The sequence below is a fragment of the Marmota marmota genome, unplaced genomic scaffold, assembly GCF_001458135.2.
Source record: "Marmota marmota marmota unplaced genomic scaffold, marMar, whole genome shotgun sequence".
Lineage (NCBI taxonomy): Eukaryota > Metazoa > Chordata > Mammalia > Rodentia > Sciuridae > Marmota > Marmota marmota.
In genome coordinates this window covers 14,800,358-14,816,484 of record NW_025999998.1, presented here as the reverse complement: position 1 = coordinate 14,816,484, position 16,127 = coordinate 14,800,358, and the positions used below count along the sequence as shown (strand labels likewise).

The window sequence follows — 16,127 nt, the reverse complement described above, 5'->3', positions numbered from 1 at the left end:
TAGCTAGACTGCCTGGAATGCCTCCAATGCTATGCTTATTTTTCCCCCCTACTTTTTTTTTTATCTATTTCAATGCTACTTTTAGAAATAGATAAAAACATGCTTCAGGAGTTCATGTCTTTACCCTAAAGTTCATTGTGATGGAATTAAATTTGTTGTCGGCTGTTTCGGGGTTGCCAATCAGGTAGTCCCAGCTGCAGAACATCTTCCAGCTGAAGTTGAAAGTGTTGTCATCGCCCCCTCCATCGTCACCAATATTTTTGGTCATCCTGTCAAAACAGGGAGTTTAACCCAGCAGCAGAATAGAAAAAGAAAGGGGGAGGGGAAGGAAGGGCGTGACAAAGCGGCATAGTCACAGTTAAGTCAGAGAGGCAATACCTAAAAGGGCATGTTTTTCCACATCTAATTGGTTCCCAGGCCCTCTGAAGTCAGTGGATGAATTAACCCAGGTCAAGAAACTCTTAGGTAAATTTTAGTTCTCCCTAGAGTCTCCTCCCCAAAAGGGATTATATTCAGTGCATTAAAAACTCTATCCACTCTACAACTGCTGACCAAAAATTAAGATTTTTGTATGCTCTAATCTCAAATGGTACATATATTCTAATCAGTGATGTTTTAAAGTTTTGTTGTTGTCATTTTGTTTGGAGAATTTAAAATGCATTTACTATAAGTTTATTACAGTGGTTGAAGATCTATAGCCCACTCTTCCACACACTCCACTTCCTTTTTTTTCTTATCACTATAAATAGCAAAATTAAAATTTTATGTGAACTACTAAAAAGCAGTCCCACAATGTTTGGATTTCCTAAATTTAGTGATATGGAACCAAAAGGAGCATAATGACATAATGCTGACATTGCAGGTTGACGGGCATTCATAAGGAAAACTAGATTGCCCCACCATTAGCCCCCGTTTCGGGAGGCTTATATATTTTATACAGGCTAACATGTTATGCAAAGTCAAAATATAATTATTCCTTTCACCAGTCCACCACTATACACTTTGCAAATTTTAATGACACATATTTTTCATAGTTATTCTCCTCAAAGTCTCAGTAGGAAGTCAAAGTCTTTACTGTCAGAATTATTCTCTTTCTTATAGATGAGGAGGCTGAGCTTCAACACCTTGGTCAAATGATCCAGTAGTAAAACCAGAGAGATAGGCCAAGAGGTCTGGTTGGACTTTACTCCAATGTCCAACCCAGGACATCATGAGGAATGAAGAACCATATAAAATGCCTTTTTTTTTTTTGTAGTTCAAACGAGGTTGAAATGGGATAGTTCTTATGTAACCTAGAACCTAGGGGGAAAATTATTTACTTGATTAATATTGCACCATTTATATTCCACACTGTCATTAATCAATGGGCAGGTTCTCTAGGCAAACCTAGATAACTCAACAGGTAAAGGCTGAATAGTGCTTTATCACTGCAAAGGCTAATAGCTTAAGATGACCTTCAGGCAAGGGAACCCTAGTGGGGTGGGCAAATAGGGAGCATATGACATGAGGAAATGATGAGAAAAAGAACACTAAAAGGGATAAGGGGTCGGGGAGACACCAAAGACTAACTCTCCCCAGTAACCATTTTAATGAGATATGGTCCTGATAGCTATAAAATTCTCCATGCACGGTTCTTGTCTATAGAGTGAAAAATGTACATAATTATGAAAATTTCTTCATTTTCAAAGAGGCTGTAGTTTTGAACTTTTTTTTTTTTATCCATGAAGAACAATCTCAATACATCATTTTCTTTTCTAGAGGAGCTGGAGAAGGCAATTGCTTGTTTATCTGTTGCCTAAAGTTTTTAAACTGGATTTTTTTTGCCTTGAACCACAAGTCTGCAGCTCCATTTATACACAAGGATCATTTGGTTATTTTATGGTACATGGGGAGGCTTTTAATCAAACACATGCCTCCATAAATCCTAAGCCAGCTAGGTCAACTATCATGTAGTCTCTGCTAAAATCAAAGCAGGGAGGGTTGAGATGGAGGCAGGAAACAACTTTAGAAGTTCACAGGATGAGATCACTACACACATATACTCAAAAGAAAGTTATTCCAAGGTTGATATGAAAGAGCGTGTATTACATTCTTCAGAAAGAAGAAACCAAGGCAAATATTTGACTGTGAAAGATAATACAAAAATATAAATGGAAGTATATTGACCACACTATTGGTTACTGTTTTGTTTGCCATCTGTTTCCCCAATCAAGCACCATAAAAGCAAGAACTTTAAATCCCCACATGCTAAATAGCTCCCTTAGACTGCCCTTAGCAGATACTCCATAATTAGTTATTAAAGGAGTGAATAAAAATATTCGAATTGTCATTTTGGAAGACAACAGCACCGGAAAGCACCTCATTAAATAAATGCATATAGCATAAGTACTTGTGCATGGTACTATACACACCATATATGCTTGTCAGGCTATTATAGTTCAGTTCTGTCTTGTCATCTTATCATCATGCTCAGTTTGGACCATATCATCTCATTTCAAAAACTGTTGCCCTTCATTGGACACTATGGTCCCTAGTCCATGTTTATAGGAGGAGAATTTTTCATTTTGCATTTCATAATCATAGATGCAGTTCAAAAAGCAGTAATGAGATATGGGACCTGGTGACTGTGAGTCTTTCATACCTCCATGCCTTTCTGCTCTAAGCATTTTTGAAAGAAGGCCAGTGTCATTTGAGGAAGAGGAGACAATCATGAATTGTGGGATCTGCCAGGACATTGTGCCCTGTAAGCCAGCCCCATTTATCCGTCCAAAGCCTACTATGTTCTAAAATTTGTCATTTGAGATATCAGTCATTAGAATTTGCAAAGAAAATATTCTGAGAAATAAAATATTATGCTGGGGTCTATAAGGGCTCTGATGGCTTTTCTCTAATTAGACAAGAGAGGGAGATTCCTTCAATAAAGAGAGGCTTAATTGATGATGAGGATGGAGGGGAGGAAGAAAAAACATATTTGATATTAAGACTCCATATAAAGATGTCAAGAGTCATGCAAAAAGTCTGGGCAGGGTACCAGGCAGGTCACCACTATTGGAATAAGCATGTACAAAAGAAGTGAAAATGGGTGAAGCAATAGAAATCCAGGTGGAAGGGTGTAATGTTGGCCTTGATTCTAATGTGATCTTGGGAGATGTGGGTGTCATATAAGGAGAAGACCTGGTTTTGATAGGTTTAATTATTGTCTTGGTTTTTATAAAATATGGAGGCACATGAGTCATATCAAGGCCATATAACTCCAAAGAAGTTTAATAGTATACAAGGAAAAAGCTTGTATAGACTTTTAAAATTGAAAAGGACCACCCAAGTCAAGTTAGAAACAGGTCCTTGTTGTCATCAACATAGAAGAATCCTCATCAAAAACCAGGAAAAATAAGACTGGAATTAAAGAGGGGTATTCAAATCTCAGTTCTGTAAAGTACTGGCTATCTGAGCTCAGTCAAATCATCAACATATGCTGAACCTTACTTTCTCCTTAATATAGGAATAACTAACTAATATCTACTCAACTCACTATTCAAGTTTGATAGTAGGAATAATTTGATCTATATAAAAAGCAGCAAATAGAGAAAGTGGCAAGTTGTAGTGGGTAAAAGATATTTTTTGAATTAGAAAAATCTAGGTTCAAATAGGTCCTAAGGTTGAATGACCTTGGGTATGCCGTTTAGTAGTATCTCTGAGTTTTATTTCATTTTATTTCTGTGAAATGTTATAATAGCACCTTTGTAATATTTAAGGGTCAAAAGCAATATTGATACATTAAGCATTCTTATTTCACATATAAATTATAGTTATTGTTATAGATTCAGAAATATGGGTGAATATATTGCCATTTGCCAAATTTAAAAATTTCATACACACATGTTGGATCCAGTTTATATCTAGGATTATTATTTATCTAAGATACTCTGCAGGAACAAATTTGAACATCATGTGGAGGTTATACATGACACGATTAAAGTATTTGAGGATATTGTGAGTCTATTCTATGCATATTAATATTTCCAGGCTGTTTTCAAACATAGGGAAAAATATATATCTAACCCTAGGAAACTCTGCAATAGGGAAAGTCCTAGAAAAACCTATGGGGATAAGATAGGCAGCAAAGTGTTTATCATTAAGACATGCAGTTTCTGAATCATTCAGCTGTTTCTAGTAGTTTATGCTACTGTAAATACAACAAGAAAGTCCAGAAACTTTAGCTTACAGCATCACTTTTAATGGGAACAATTAGGTTTTTGCAACCAAACCACCTTTGCTCTGAGATATTAAACTTCAAACTGATGAGGACAATGTATGAAGGACAACGTATGAAGACTTCTAAACTTCTAATGTGGTTAGGAACATAAACAGAATTGAAAAGAAGGAGGAAGGAAAAGCAGGAGGTGGGAATGGAAGGGAGGGAGGGAGGAAAGAAGAGAGAGAAGGAAGAGGCTTAAAACTAAGGGGATCAACATTCCATTCTCTGGGACTGAGGAGATTAACAGAATCCAAGGCTTTCAGTGCTGAAACTGGAAGAGTGCCAGACCAACAAATTCAATCACCTTATCTTAAAATCTCAAACTATTTTCTTGGACTTCTTTCTCACTTTACCTTCCAATTTCCCTATTAGATAATTAAAAGTATAGGGCTGGGGTTGTGGCTCAGTGGTAGAGTGCTCGCCTAGCACATGCGAAGCCCTGGATTCGATCCTCAGCACCACATAAAAATAAATAAAAGTATTTTTAAAAAGATAATTAAAAGTAGATATATGCCCCATTTTGTAGATGAAGATGCTGAGATTAACAGCATGCAAGATGACAAAGCCCCAAGGTACCCAGCTGATTTTAGAACTCAGATTCCCTTCTATTCTATTTCAGTAATCTATCTCTTAAATCCACTTGTATTCCTTCCAAGAGTGTATTTGATTGGGGTACAATGTAGAGACAGAAAGATAGGATAAAAGGGCTCTATACAATCATTTATGTCTCATCCATTCTTTTTCTACCCAGTATTGTTCCTGGAGCTGGGATGGGAGTCACATTGATTTTTAATTATCTTGCTTCATAGTCCAATGACTGGCAGAGTCTCTTACCAATCAAGTAACAAAAAAACAAAAGATACATGCCAGAAGGGGGAGCTAAAGCCAGGCTGGTTTGGGAGCATAACATGCATAACATTGAAGGGGAAAATGTGGAGTTGGTACCTACCAGCTATCCTAACTGGGACCTTTAAATAAATTTGAAAAATTTTCACCTTCTCTAGAGTTACTTTATCCAATGTAGTCACCAACAGCAACTTGTGGTTACTGAGCACCCAAAATGTGACTAGTGCAATGCATAACAGATAGATTTCAGATTTAGTAACCAAAAACATAATTTATAATAATTTTATGTTGAAATGATGATATTTTTGATATATCAGGTTAAATAAATTATATTATTAAGAATTAAAATTAATTTTACCTTATTTTTTAATATGGCTACTAGAAGTTTTTAAATCATACACCTGACTTGCCTTGTACAATGCTGCTCTGGAGACTTTAAATTTATCTGCAAAAAATTGTTATATTAGACATAAAAATCTATTAATGTTCAAGTGTATGAATGTATTGACTACCCGGTTTTGTGGGGGCTATCATGTGGCCTCCTATCATTCAGATTTTGGTTCTTCAGTAAACCTATGAATTATAATTCTAATAAAATGGTTAACATTTGTTGTACACTTTTCACATTCTGGCATGTCTATTTAACTTATTTCATTCTCATGTATATTAAACCTCAATCAGAGATGGAAAACAAGAGAACAAAGTGACTGAGCAATTTGATGATGATCTTATAAACACATATATCGTAGAGCTTGGATTTGAACCTAGGCAGAGTGACCTGAGAGCTCAACTGGGCACACACCCACTAAAAGAAGCTAAGCAATGAAATGTGCAAAGACAGTCTTCCCCAGTGACCGTGGAGACCAAAGAACCGATATGTAAATGATACTCATGAGAACTCAATAATGGAAATGGTACCTCTGACTTTTTAGTCCAAAAAAGCAAGATCATCAGAGGAGCAGAAAATGTCTGAGATTTTTGAAATGTGCTAGTGATATATCAGTTGATCAGATATTTTATATTTGGGGTCTCTGATTATACTTGGACAAGTTGATAAATATCTTAGATATGGGCTTTTTTCAAGTCCTAAAAGAGCTTGAAAAAACTGAATATAATGTTTTTGTTTTGTTTTGTTTTGTTTTTTCAGAAGAACCTGTAAGCAAGGCAGGAAAAGGACACAAAGCCTGTCATAAGCTGCTCCATGTCATAAGCACTGCTTAAGATTACCACATACTTTATCCCCCTAGGATCCTCTAGCATTCACCATATTCCTAGGTGAATGAGGCAAAATGTCCATTCACCTTGCTTATAGTCAAATAATGAAGTTTGTTTGAGCTGTTTCAAATCTTCTCAAGCAAGTTCAGAAAATTAGCTAAAGATTGGATTTTTTCTCATAGCCACAAGTAACTGTGCAAAATTTATGCAGTACCCTTAAGTGGTATATTATAAATTTATTTCAGACAGGAGGAAAAAAATGAACTGCTTTTATTGGTTCCCCAATGAGATTTTTTCCAATGCTCTAATAAATCCTTTTCTCAGACAAAACATGATTATACAGTTGATCATGATGGTCTCGTTGGGGGTTATTCATATCTTCTGTCTTACACAGCTAAAGCTTTTGGATGAGCGATTGTTCTGGCTTTTAAAAATGAACAGAGAACAACAGATTCTGGCTATTGAGCTGATTCTCTGCAAGTTGCAAGCCTTTTTGCATGAAAAAAAAAAAATGGTTAGCAGCTCTTTTCCTGTCTTGGCAACATTGATTCCCACCTTGCAGTACAAAAAGGCCCAGTTTAAAAATGTACTTAAACACAAGATAGGTAGGTACTCATAAGTCTGACCCAGTGCGATGGGCAAAGGTTTATGTTTATGTTCATCCTTTTGTTTTGATGATACAATAATCTAACATCACTACTGGTATTAAAACTACATTTCATCTCTTACAGATCCTGCATCCTCTCGACATGAAATGGCAACAAATCATATCTCATTTTCATATTCATTCCCCATTTGATTCCAGAAATCATTATTCACTTCCGAAGAGACAAATGCAACTTACGCCCTGAGGACAACCAGAAAGCTGTATCCGATGCACATAATCCCCACCAGAAAATAGGAGAGCGGCAACCTGAAATTCATCCATCCAATCGTTCGTTTATTGTCGTAATAGCCATAAAAGAGGACGGAATATTGTGCCAAACCCTAAAATCCAACAACAAAGCCTCTTAGATTCTGTGAAGAGCAACTCAAAGGAAAAGATAGGCTTCTAAGAGGAATAACAAAATGACATTAATTTTCAAAGTTGAGTCATGGTTCTGACATAAGCCCTGTTGTTTTGTTCCATGGAGTGAACATTTCAGCTGCCACAATAATTGACAGATTCTCGGTTTTCTTGAAATTTCATGACTTCTAAATAGACTAAATTGTTAACCAAATATAGGCTTGCTCAACTGTGGAGCCATTACTGTGAAATGCCCATTGACTTAAACATCAAAACAGACTTCATGGTATCATTAGATTTACAATTTCAAGAGCTTGCTTAATATGTGGTAGTAGGAGCGGGGTGTTCTGAAATATGCTTCCTCAAAATGCTCTGGCAGGTTTTCATTTCCAGTCACCTGAGCCATAATTAGACTGATTCTCCTTAATCACAGCAGCTATATCTCAGCTCCCACTTAGCAAATATGAGGAGCAGGTGAGACAGCATTGGAACCTTCTGCATTATCTTGGATTCATCAAAACTGTACGGCATTCCCTCATAGCAAGCATGCTCATTTGTCGTATGTTCTCTTTTCTAGAATGTATGTGTCGGGGTTGGAATCACCGCCTCCCCAAAATACCCCAAAAGCACCCAAATACCCAATGCAGAACATTGGCATATTCTGATGCTGCTTCCTTTATATTTATCTTTCTCACATTTACTGTGCTTTTCCCATCATTGAAGCATTTTTCCACATTATCATATGTCCATTCCCTAGCTCCTCTCCAACTTCTTTCTGACAATCACTTAAAATCACTACACTTTGTGAAAGAAGAAGATAATTACTTACCAATCGGGGAAACTCCTTGAGATCAGGTGAGTTGCCTTTGAACCTTACAGAATTGAATTTGTTGCCTTTAACATTATTTATACCAACAGCATTCATATCAACCTAGTAGTGAGACTTTGAAACCCACTATGAAGAAAGCAGAAGTGGGAAAGAAGGGAAACATGGAGGAGGAAGAGGAGGAAATGCCTCCAATGATGATTTCTAGAGGAAGAATTAAGAATTTAGAAAGTTGCCATAAATAAAGTTTATATAGAGCTCAAGTCAGAGGGGGGATCTGGGGAAAAACGGAAAAGAAACAACTGGTGCTTTCTTTTTTTAAATTTTCTTTTTTTTAATTTTTTTGATTTGTTATACATGACAGTAGAATGCTCTTATATACTTTGATATATCATACATAGGTGGGATATAATTTCTCATTTTTCTGAGTATACATATTGTAGAATCACATTGGTCATACAGTCACATACATACATAAAGTAATAATGTCTGTTCATTCTACTGCCTTTCTTATCCCCACATCCCATGCCTTCCCCTCCTTTCACTTCCCTCTACCTAATCTAATCGCTATTTTTTTTTTGCATTACAATTCTTAAAACACATATATACCACAATTTTTATATCTCTGTTTATATATAAAGTATGTTGACACCCGATTCAAGTCTTCTTACATGTACTATGTATAATGATGTCCATCACATTCCACCATCCTTGCAAATACCCTGCCCCCTTCCTTTCCCTTCCACCCCCCTTCCCTATCTAGAATTCATCTATTCCTCCCATGCTCTCCCTCCCAATCCTACTATGAGTCAACCTCCTTATATCAGAGAAAACATTCGGTATTTGTTTTTTTGGGATTGGCTGACTTCACTTAGCATTATCTTCTCCAACACCATCCATTTACCTGTAAATGCCATGATTTTGTTCTTTTTTAATGCTGAATAATATTCCATTATGTATTTATGCCACATTTTTTTAATCCATTTATCCACTGAAGGGCATCTAGATTGGCTCCACAGTTTAGCTATTGTGAATTGTTCTACTATAAACATTGATGTGGCTGTGTCCCTGTAGTATGCTGTTTTTAAGTCCTTTGGGTATGGTCTGAGGAGAGGAATAGCTGGGTCAAATGGTGGTTCCATACCCAGTTTTCAAAGGAATCTCCATACTGCTTTTCAAATTGGCTGCACCAATTTGCAGTCCCACCAGCCATGTATGAGTGTACCTTTTTCCCCACATCCTCTCCAACACTTATTGTTGTTTGTCTTCATAATAGCTGCCATTCTGACTGAAGTGAGATGATATCTTAGAGTGGTTTTGATTTGCATTTCTCTGATTGCTAGAGATGATGAGCATTTTTTTCATATATTTATTGATTAATTGTATATCCTCTTCTGAAAAGTGTCTGTTCAGGTTCTTGGCCCATTTGTTGATTGGGTTATTTGTTTTTTCGGTGTTTAGCTTTTTGAGTTCTTTGTATACCCTAGAGATTAGTGCTCTATCTGATGTGTGAGGGGTAAAAATTTGCTCCCAGGATGTAGGCTCTCTACAACTGGTGCTTTCAAAATTTGTAGCAAACTTATTTTTTAGTAACCTAAGAGCTAGCAAGAAATAAAATCTTTAGAAAAATCTCATAGAATCTTGAGAAATTAACAAGAGCTGGGATGGAATTAAAGAGTTATAGGTAAATACTAAAGTGCTGTGCTTCCTTGCACCTGTATCTTCATTTTTCAGTTTAAGAAAAACTAAATCTGTGATGTTTAATTTTGTGTTGTCAACTTGAGTGGGCTATGGGGAGTCCACACAGTTTCTGGGTGTGTCTGTGAGGGTGTTTCTGGGTGAGAGTAGCATTTGAGTAGGTGAACTCAGTAAAGCCGATTGGGAAGGCCCAGAGGAACTGGGCATCATCTAGTCCATTGAGGAACTGAATGGAGCAAAAGGAAGAGGAAGAATTCGCCACTTTTTTTCCTGACTGCTTGGGCTGGAACACCTCATCTCACTTCTTCCTGCCCTCAGACTGAGGTTCACATCATCAATTCTCTGATTCTCAGGTCCTCAGACTTAGACTTAATTACTCCACTGGCTTCCCTGGGCCTCTGGCCTGCAAATACTTATGTGAGTCCATTCCTTGAAATAAATTAATTTTTATATATAAAATCTATTATTTATGTCAATTAATAAGTTATATATGTAACATAAATATTTATATGTAATACATCTAAACTAATTACATATAATGAATCTTCATATAGATTTAGGTCTCCCATTAGTTATATTTCTCTGGAGAATCCTGCTTAATGTTCAATTGAAAAGAATATTTGGGGCCAAACAAGTAGTACAAACCTCAAAATAAGAAACTAAGGAGAGGTACTAGGGAATGAAATTGACCAAATTATGTTGTGTGCATGTACAAATATATAACAATAAATCCCACTATTATATATAATTATAATGCATGAATAGAAAGTAAAAAATAAACCAAATATGTATCGATTGACCAAATGTCCAAAACTAGAAATCTTTATCCTGGGAGGAAATGATCTGGCAGGATTTCTCAGTCCCCCGTCCATGTCATCTTTACGGTTCACATTCATTTAGTTAAGGTCTGTGCTGCCCCATGACGATGTTAAATCCAGCCTCCTTCTACCCTCCCAGAATCTTCATGCCGGTTTCTGTCCCAGGGCAACAGTAACACAATCCATTAAGTAAAGACACCAGTCTCTGGTTTAGTCCAAAGGTTATATCCTGAACTGTTTATTTTTTTCCTCATGGGACAACACAGATTATTTTCCATGTCCCTCTGTTTTGCCCAGCAAGTGATCCTTACTCTATTTCTCTGCCACAATCCAGACACTTAGGGATAATGGTTGCAGAAAGAACATCAATCAATATGTTTTATTGATAATGCAGAACCTGTCAAACACTTCTTCCCACAGAATCTTCTCTAAAGCCCTATGAAGTTCCTGCTACTAGGGGCAATGATCCCCCACTCCCTGGATGTTTCACTCCGTGTGGAGAGGATCCACAGGTGTAACACTCCAGCTGTTTTCCACTACCCTACGCCAGCTGAAGGACAGGCACTAATCTGAAGGAGAGCACAGGTGACAACAAGGGGAGCTCCCTTCTCCCTCCTGAGAGAGCACGCGCTGTGCTCTACCTCCTCAGGGGAGGCCTGTCCTAGTAGAAAGTTCTGGCTGTGAAGCCTGTCGGTCCAAAAGACATTGCACGTATTTTAATGTCTGCCTTCATGATACAGGGGGCATACTGACCTCCACCTGTCCTACAATTTGTTTTATTTCTGGTTAGGTCACAACATGATTGCAACAGGGAGAAGGTGTTTTTTAGCATGATACAACACACACACAAAGATGCAATAGTTACTATCCCCAAATGTACCTGTTTTATACTTAAAGAAACAGAGCCTTAGAGAGGTTAAGTAACTCTTCCAAGTTCATATAGCTTGTAAATGACAGAATCTAAATTTGAACTGGGTCTAATTTGAATCCCATGTATTTAGCCTCTGTGCTATATAGCTCCTCATAGGCTTTCTTTATATCCTAAGACTTGTATCTCCCAGTGTCATAACTTCCCAGGGAAAGAAGGACACATGATACCTTACCAACCCAGCATGGACCTTTATCTATACCCTGAATGGTCCCCAGTGGTGGTAGGGCTTCTTGGAAAGGACTCTGGACATCTTTTGAAAAGATTTCAGAGGGCTTCATCTTCACATCTATAAATATTACAATTTAACATTTTTATACGATTCATAATTACAACAGTGGGATTAAAAGAAACCCTAAAAATAGCCTGAAAGGGGAATGTGGATGTATAAGGAGCATCTGGTGTGCTGGGTAGGTTAGCACAATAGCTACTGGGCAGCTCATTCATCTGGTATCTGTACCATCTGACATATGTTCAATGGCTTGTGTTCCATAAATATTAGATCACAACCAAAAAGGAGTAAGATCCTGTTTATTCACAAAGCCTTCAGATTGCCTATCTGCACCATATGTAGCCAAGTTTGTAAAGAGGTATTATTAAAGAATATAATTTTTTAAAGCATTATCAAATCCATCTCAGTAGCATATGAAGGGCTGGTTTTAAACATGAATTGAGAGTCCTAGAAGGGGCATGCCCTCCCCTCCCACCCGAGGGCATACCACTCTCTACGTGTCTTCCCCATCTCTAGAAACTATAGCAGCAGACATCTGTGAGTGACTAAAATAGCAATGGCTCCTAGCTAGCCAAGTTGCTCTTCATATTCCATGTCAATGTACCCTGTTTTCCCAGTAGAAGCACCCTCTCTTCCAAATCCATGACAGAAACCACAGCCAGAGCCAACTTTAAAATGAGCACAGAAATTCCTGTCCAGTTCTGGGGTTCTATGCTTATATACTGTCTGTCTATTGAGAATAATTTCTGTTCTAATGCTGCAGCTGCTCTAGTCCACAGTTACTGACACATTTCCACAAAAAGAGGGCATTTTGATTACGTAGTCACCAGGAATTAATTCATGTGTCTATTTATCTAAGGAACCTTTATCAAGAACTTACTATTGGCCAAATACTATACATAGATGGAGTGAGAGACTGAATTACAGCGGTTTCCAAAAGAGTTCTGCATGTTACCAATGTTTACAGCAACACAATTCACAATAGCCATGCTATGGAACCTGCCTAGGTGTCCCTCAGTAGAGGAATGGACAAAGAAAATGTGGTATATATACACGATAGAATTCTACTCAGCCAAAAAAAAAAAAAAAAAAAAAAAAAAAAAAAATTGTGCTATTTGGTGGTAAATGGATAGAAGTGAAGGACATCATGCTAAGCGAAATAAGCCAGACTCAGATGGTCAAGGATCAAATATTTTCTTTCATATGCAGAAGATAGAGAGAAATAAGAAATGTTTTTAAAATGGAGTTTCATGATAATAGAAGGGAGAAGGGGAGGAACTTGCAGAATAAAACTGACCAAATTATGCTACGTACATGTATGAATAGAATATATCACAATGAATTCCACTTTTATGTATAACTCCAATGCACCAATTAAAAAAACAAATTAATAGAAGAAAGACCAATAGAGTAGAGAAAGGGGATCAGGGTGTGGGAGGACAGGAGAGAAAAGGGGTCATAATAGGAATTGAAATGAAGCAAATTATTTTATGTGCAGTTATGAATATGCCAAAATAAATCCTAACATTATCCAAAACTATACTGTACCAATAAAAACAAATTTTAAAAGAGTTCTGCATGCAGAATATCCACTTCAGAACTTTTTGTTCCCTGAAATTATAACTCCATCCTTTGGGGTTTCTTGTGATTACAAATAAATTGTCACTTAGATATTTATTTACTGAAAGACAGCACTGTATCCCTAGGATGATGAATGAGTTTCATCATCTTTAACAACTCTGTGATTCATACTGTCAGACCATTGTTTTTTTTTTTTTGTTTTTTTTTAAATCCATGAAGTATGTTAGAGTCTGTAAACAAGTCAAAATAACACCTGGCATTTTGCCAGGGGAATGTTAAAGTTCGTAAACAAGTCTGGATGGTGCCTGGCAAAATGTCAGAGGGAGTGGTTTGAGAAGTAACAAAACCGAGCCATTAGGTGTAGAGATTCCTGATTGGTTGACTGATGTATCTAGTTTATGCTAATTAGATAAGCTGTGTGGAATGTATAAATACTGCTCCTGTCCTGCAATAAACGGCTCCTACTCCTGCTGTATCAACGTTCACAAGTTGTTCGTCACCCCCCGGTTATTTTGCTGCAGCCGGACTGCGGCAGAAGTAAAAACTAGTGGTGAAGAAAGGTATGATTTTTGAAGCATGTTCACTGAAGGACTTGAGGGGAGGTGACACTACAGGAGTTGAGTCAGGTACATTTCTACTTTCCTCTGAATTATCATCAGTCATTTTTACCAGCATATTAAAGATTTCACATGTAGGTGAAAGATAAGGATGGTGTCATTTAGTATCTAACAGAAAGGCACCCAGGAGAGAAACAAAGACTGAAGAGGCCAATGATATCTGGCAGGACCTCAACTGATGGCACAAAAAGAACAGCCAGCCTGTCTTCTATGGGCTGCATGTTGAGATCAGGCCATGGCTACCTCCTCCCTCCTCAGCCAGGCCCATCAGGCTTCTGCAGATCCTTTGCTCACCTCTGAGTTTCCTTTTACTACAACCCAGATGCAGAGATATGAAGCACATGCTCTGTATTCTTAAGGAGGAGCAAGTGAGTTACAAAGAGGAAGTTGGGCTGAGCCTCCACAGATCTAGTTTTCAACAGAAGGTATAGAGCTTTGCCAAGGTCTCTGCCCTTCAAAGAGCTGTGACATAGTTTCTTTGGTGCCCATCCGTGTTCTCATGCTCTCATCCCTCTGTCTCCTGCCCAGGCAGGGGACACTGCTGCCATCCAATTTTCCCTCCTGACTGATGCATACATCAGGATTCTTATTCCACATCAGGACTCTTTTCCCCTGTTTTCTTATCTCTCCAACAAATGAACATTTTTATGAGCTAGTACCCTGAGCAGATGTGTGTTAAACACCTAGTGTGCTAGGCATTGTGCTAATAATTTACACATGTAATCTCATTTATTAAAGCCTCATAGGTAGGTATAAATAGTACCATTTTACACACAGTGAGGTGGTTGCTTGTCTAATATCTCACAGGCAGTATGTGACAAGATTCCAACCCAAGTCTGTCTGAATTCCAGGACTGAATTTCTTTCATTAACCTACACTGCATTTTTAGCTCTGCTGGCTTCTGTAAAGAGTAATTCCATTTTGCTTTTGTGTGCTGGCCCACAGCTGATAAGAATGCAAACATGCAGAAAAAAATCTAATCAGGAGGGATAATTTCATTATACTAGGAGATATTTTGTTCGGTAGGCTGTGGTGAGCACCAAAGTTTTGAGGCTAGATGAAAATACAGTTAGAAAATTCATGTGAACATGACACAGGCTTGATTGGCCTTCATGTGTGAGAGCAGCAATACAGAGAAGGGATCAGTATCAGATAAATCAATAAGGCTTAGGACTTAGAGAGTGCCTGCCTGGATGTGGGCTCCCGGTGAAAATGGTTTGACAATGCAAATATCCATGTTTCTGGCTGGAGTGACTTTGGTGGGTTAGCTATGCAATTCCCTGAGATGAGAGAAAGAAGCAAGTTTGGGGAAACTTTTGACTGTGCTGAGTTCATTGCCTGTGGGACATTCAAGTGGAGTGAGATGTGTCATGGCATTGGGCACAGGATCTAGAATTTTCACTAGTGAAATGCCACGGCATCTCCACTAGATGAAATACCCCTCAGCCTCCCATGTCCTTCTACTCCCTCCATCCCAGGGTGATGGGGTGATTTCTCTGCTTGCTAAATGGGGAATGAATTAACGGGGCTGACCCAGTTAACAAACATAACTTCTCCCTCTAGAAAACAAGCTGTCCCCAAAGTAAATTGGTCAAATTTGTGGTTTCATATTAGCAAGACCATTTGGCTAAGGATCCCAGATTAGTTCTCCAGTTTAGCCTGTTAGTAATTAATGTGGACTTTTGATGTCCATCTGCCTTTCCTTTTAAACAAATTACACAGAATTCAGATGGGAAATGGTCTTGTTTACCAGGCCTTCTCAGGACTCCGGTAAATTAAACTTCAGTAAACCTATTCCTCCATTATGCCTCTATGTACCTAAAATGTCTGTTATCTTGAGATCTTTATGTTGTATGACAACTGTTTGTATGCATGACCAAGTAGACAATACCACCCCTGTGGGCAGGGAATGTGTTCGTTGTCAGATCCAGGGTCTGATACCTAATTTTTGCTTGTGGAATGCCTGATATTGCTTCTGGTGACCATTATCAACCAACCCTATTAGATTAAGCTATCAAACCATCCATTTCTATTCTCCTGCTTTCTATTCTTTATTTAATGAAATAGAGTAAATATTTCAAAACAATAACATGACAATAATAATC

The 16,127-nt window shown here is 37.8% G+C and overlaps 1 protein-coding gene across 1 annotated transcript in view; it reads right to left on the bottom strand.

Annotated features, from left to right (window-relative positions):
* Positions 1–16,127, bottom strand: part of Tmc1 (transmembrane channel like 1) — a 161,670-nt gene that overhangs the window by 37,799 nt on the left and 107,744 nt on the right. Inside the window, exons 9-10 of the mRNA XM_048806780.1 lie at positions 7,161–7,303; positions 125–269 (exon numbers count right to left, since the gene is read on the bottom strand). Coding sequence (XP_048662737.1) covers positions 125–269; positions 7,161–7,303 — 288 coding nt within the window. The remainder of the gene's footprint in view (positions 1–124; positions 270–7,160; positions 7,304–16,127) is intronic.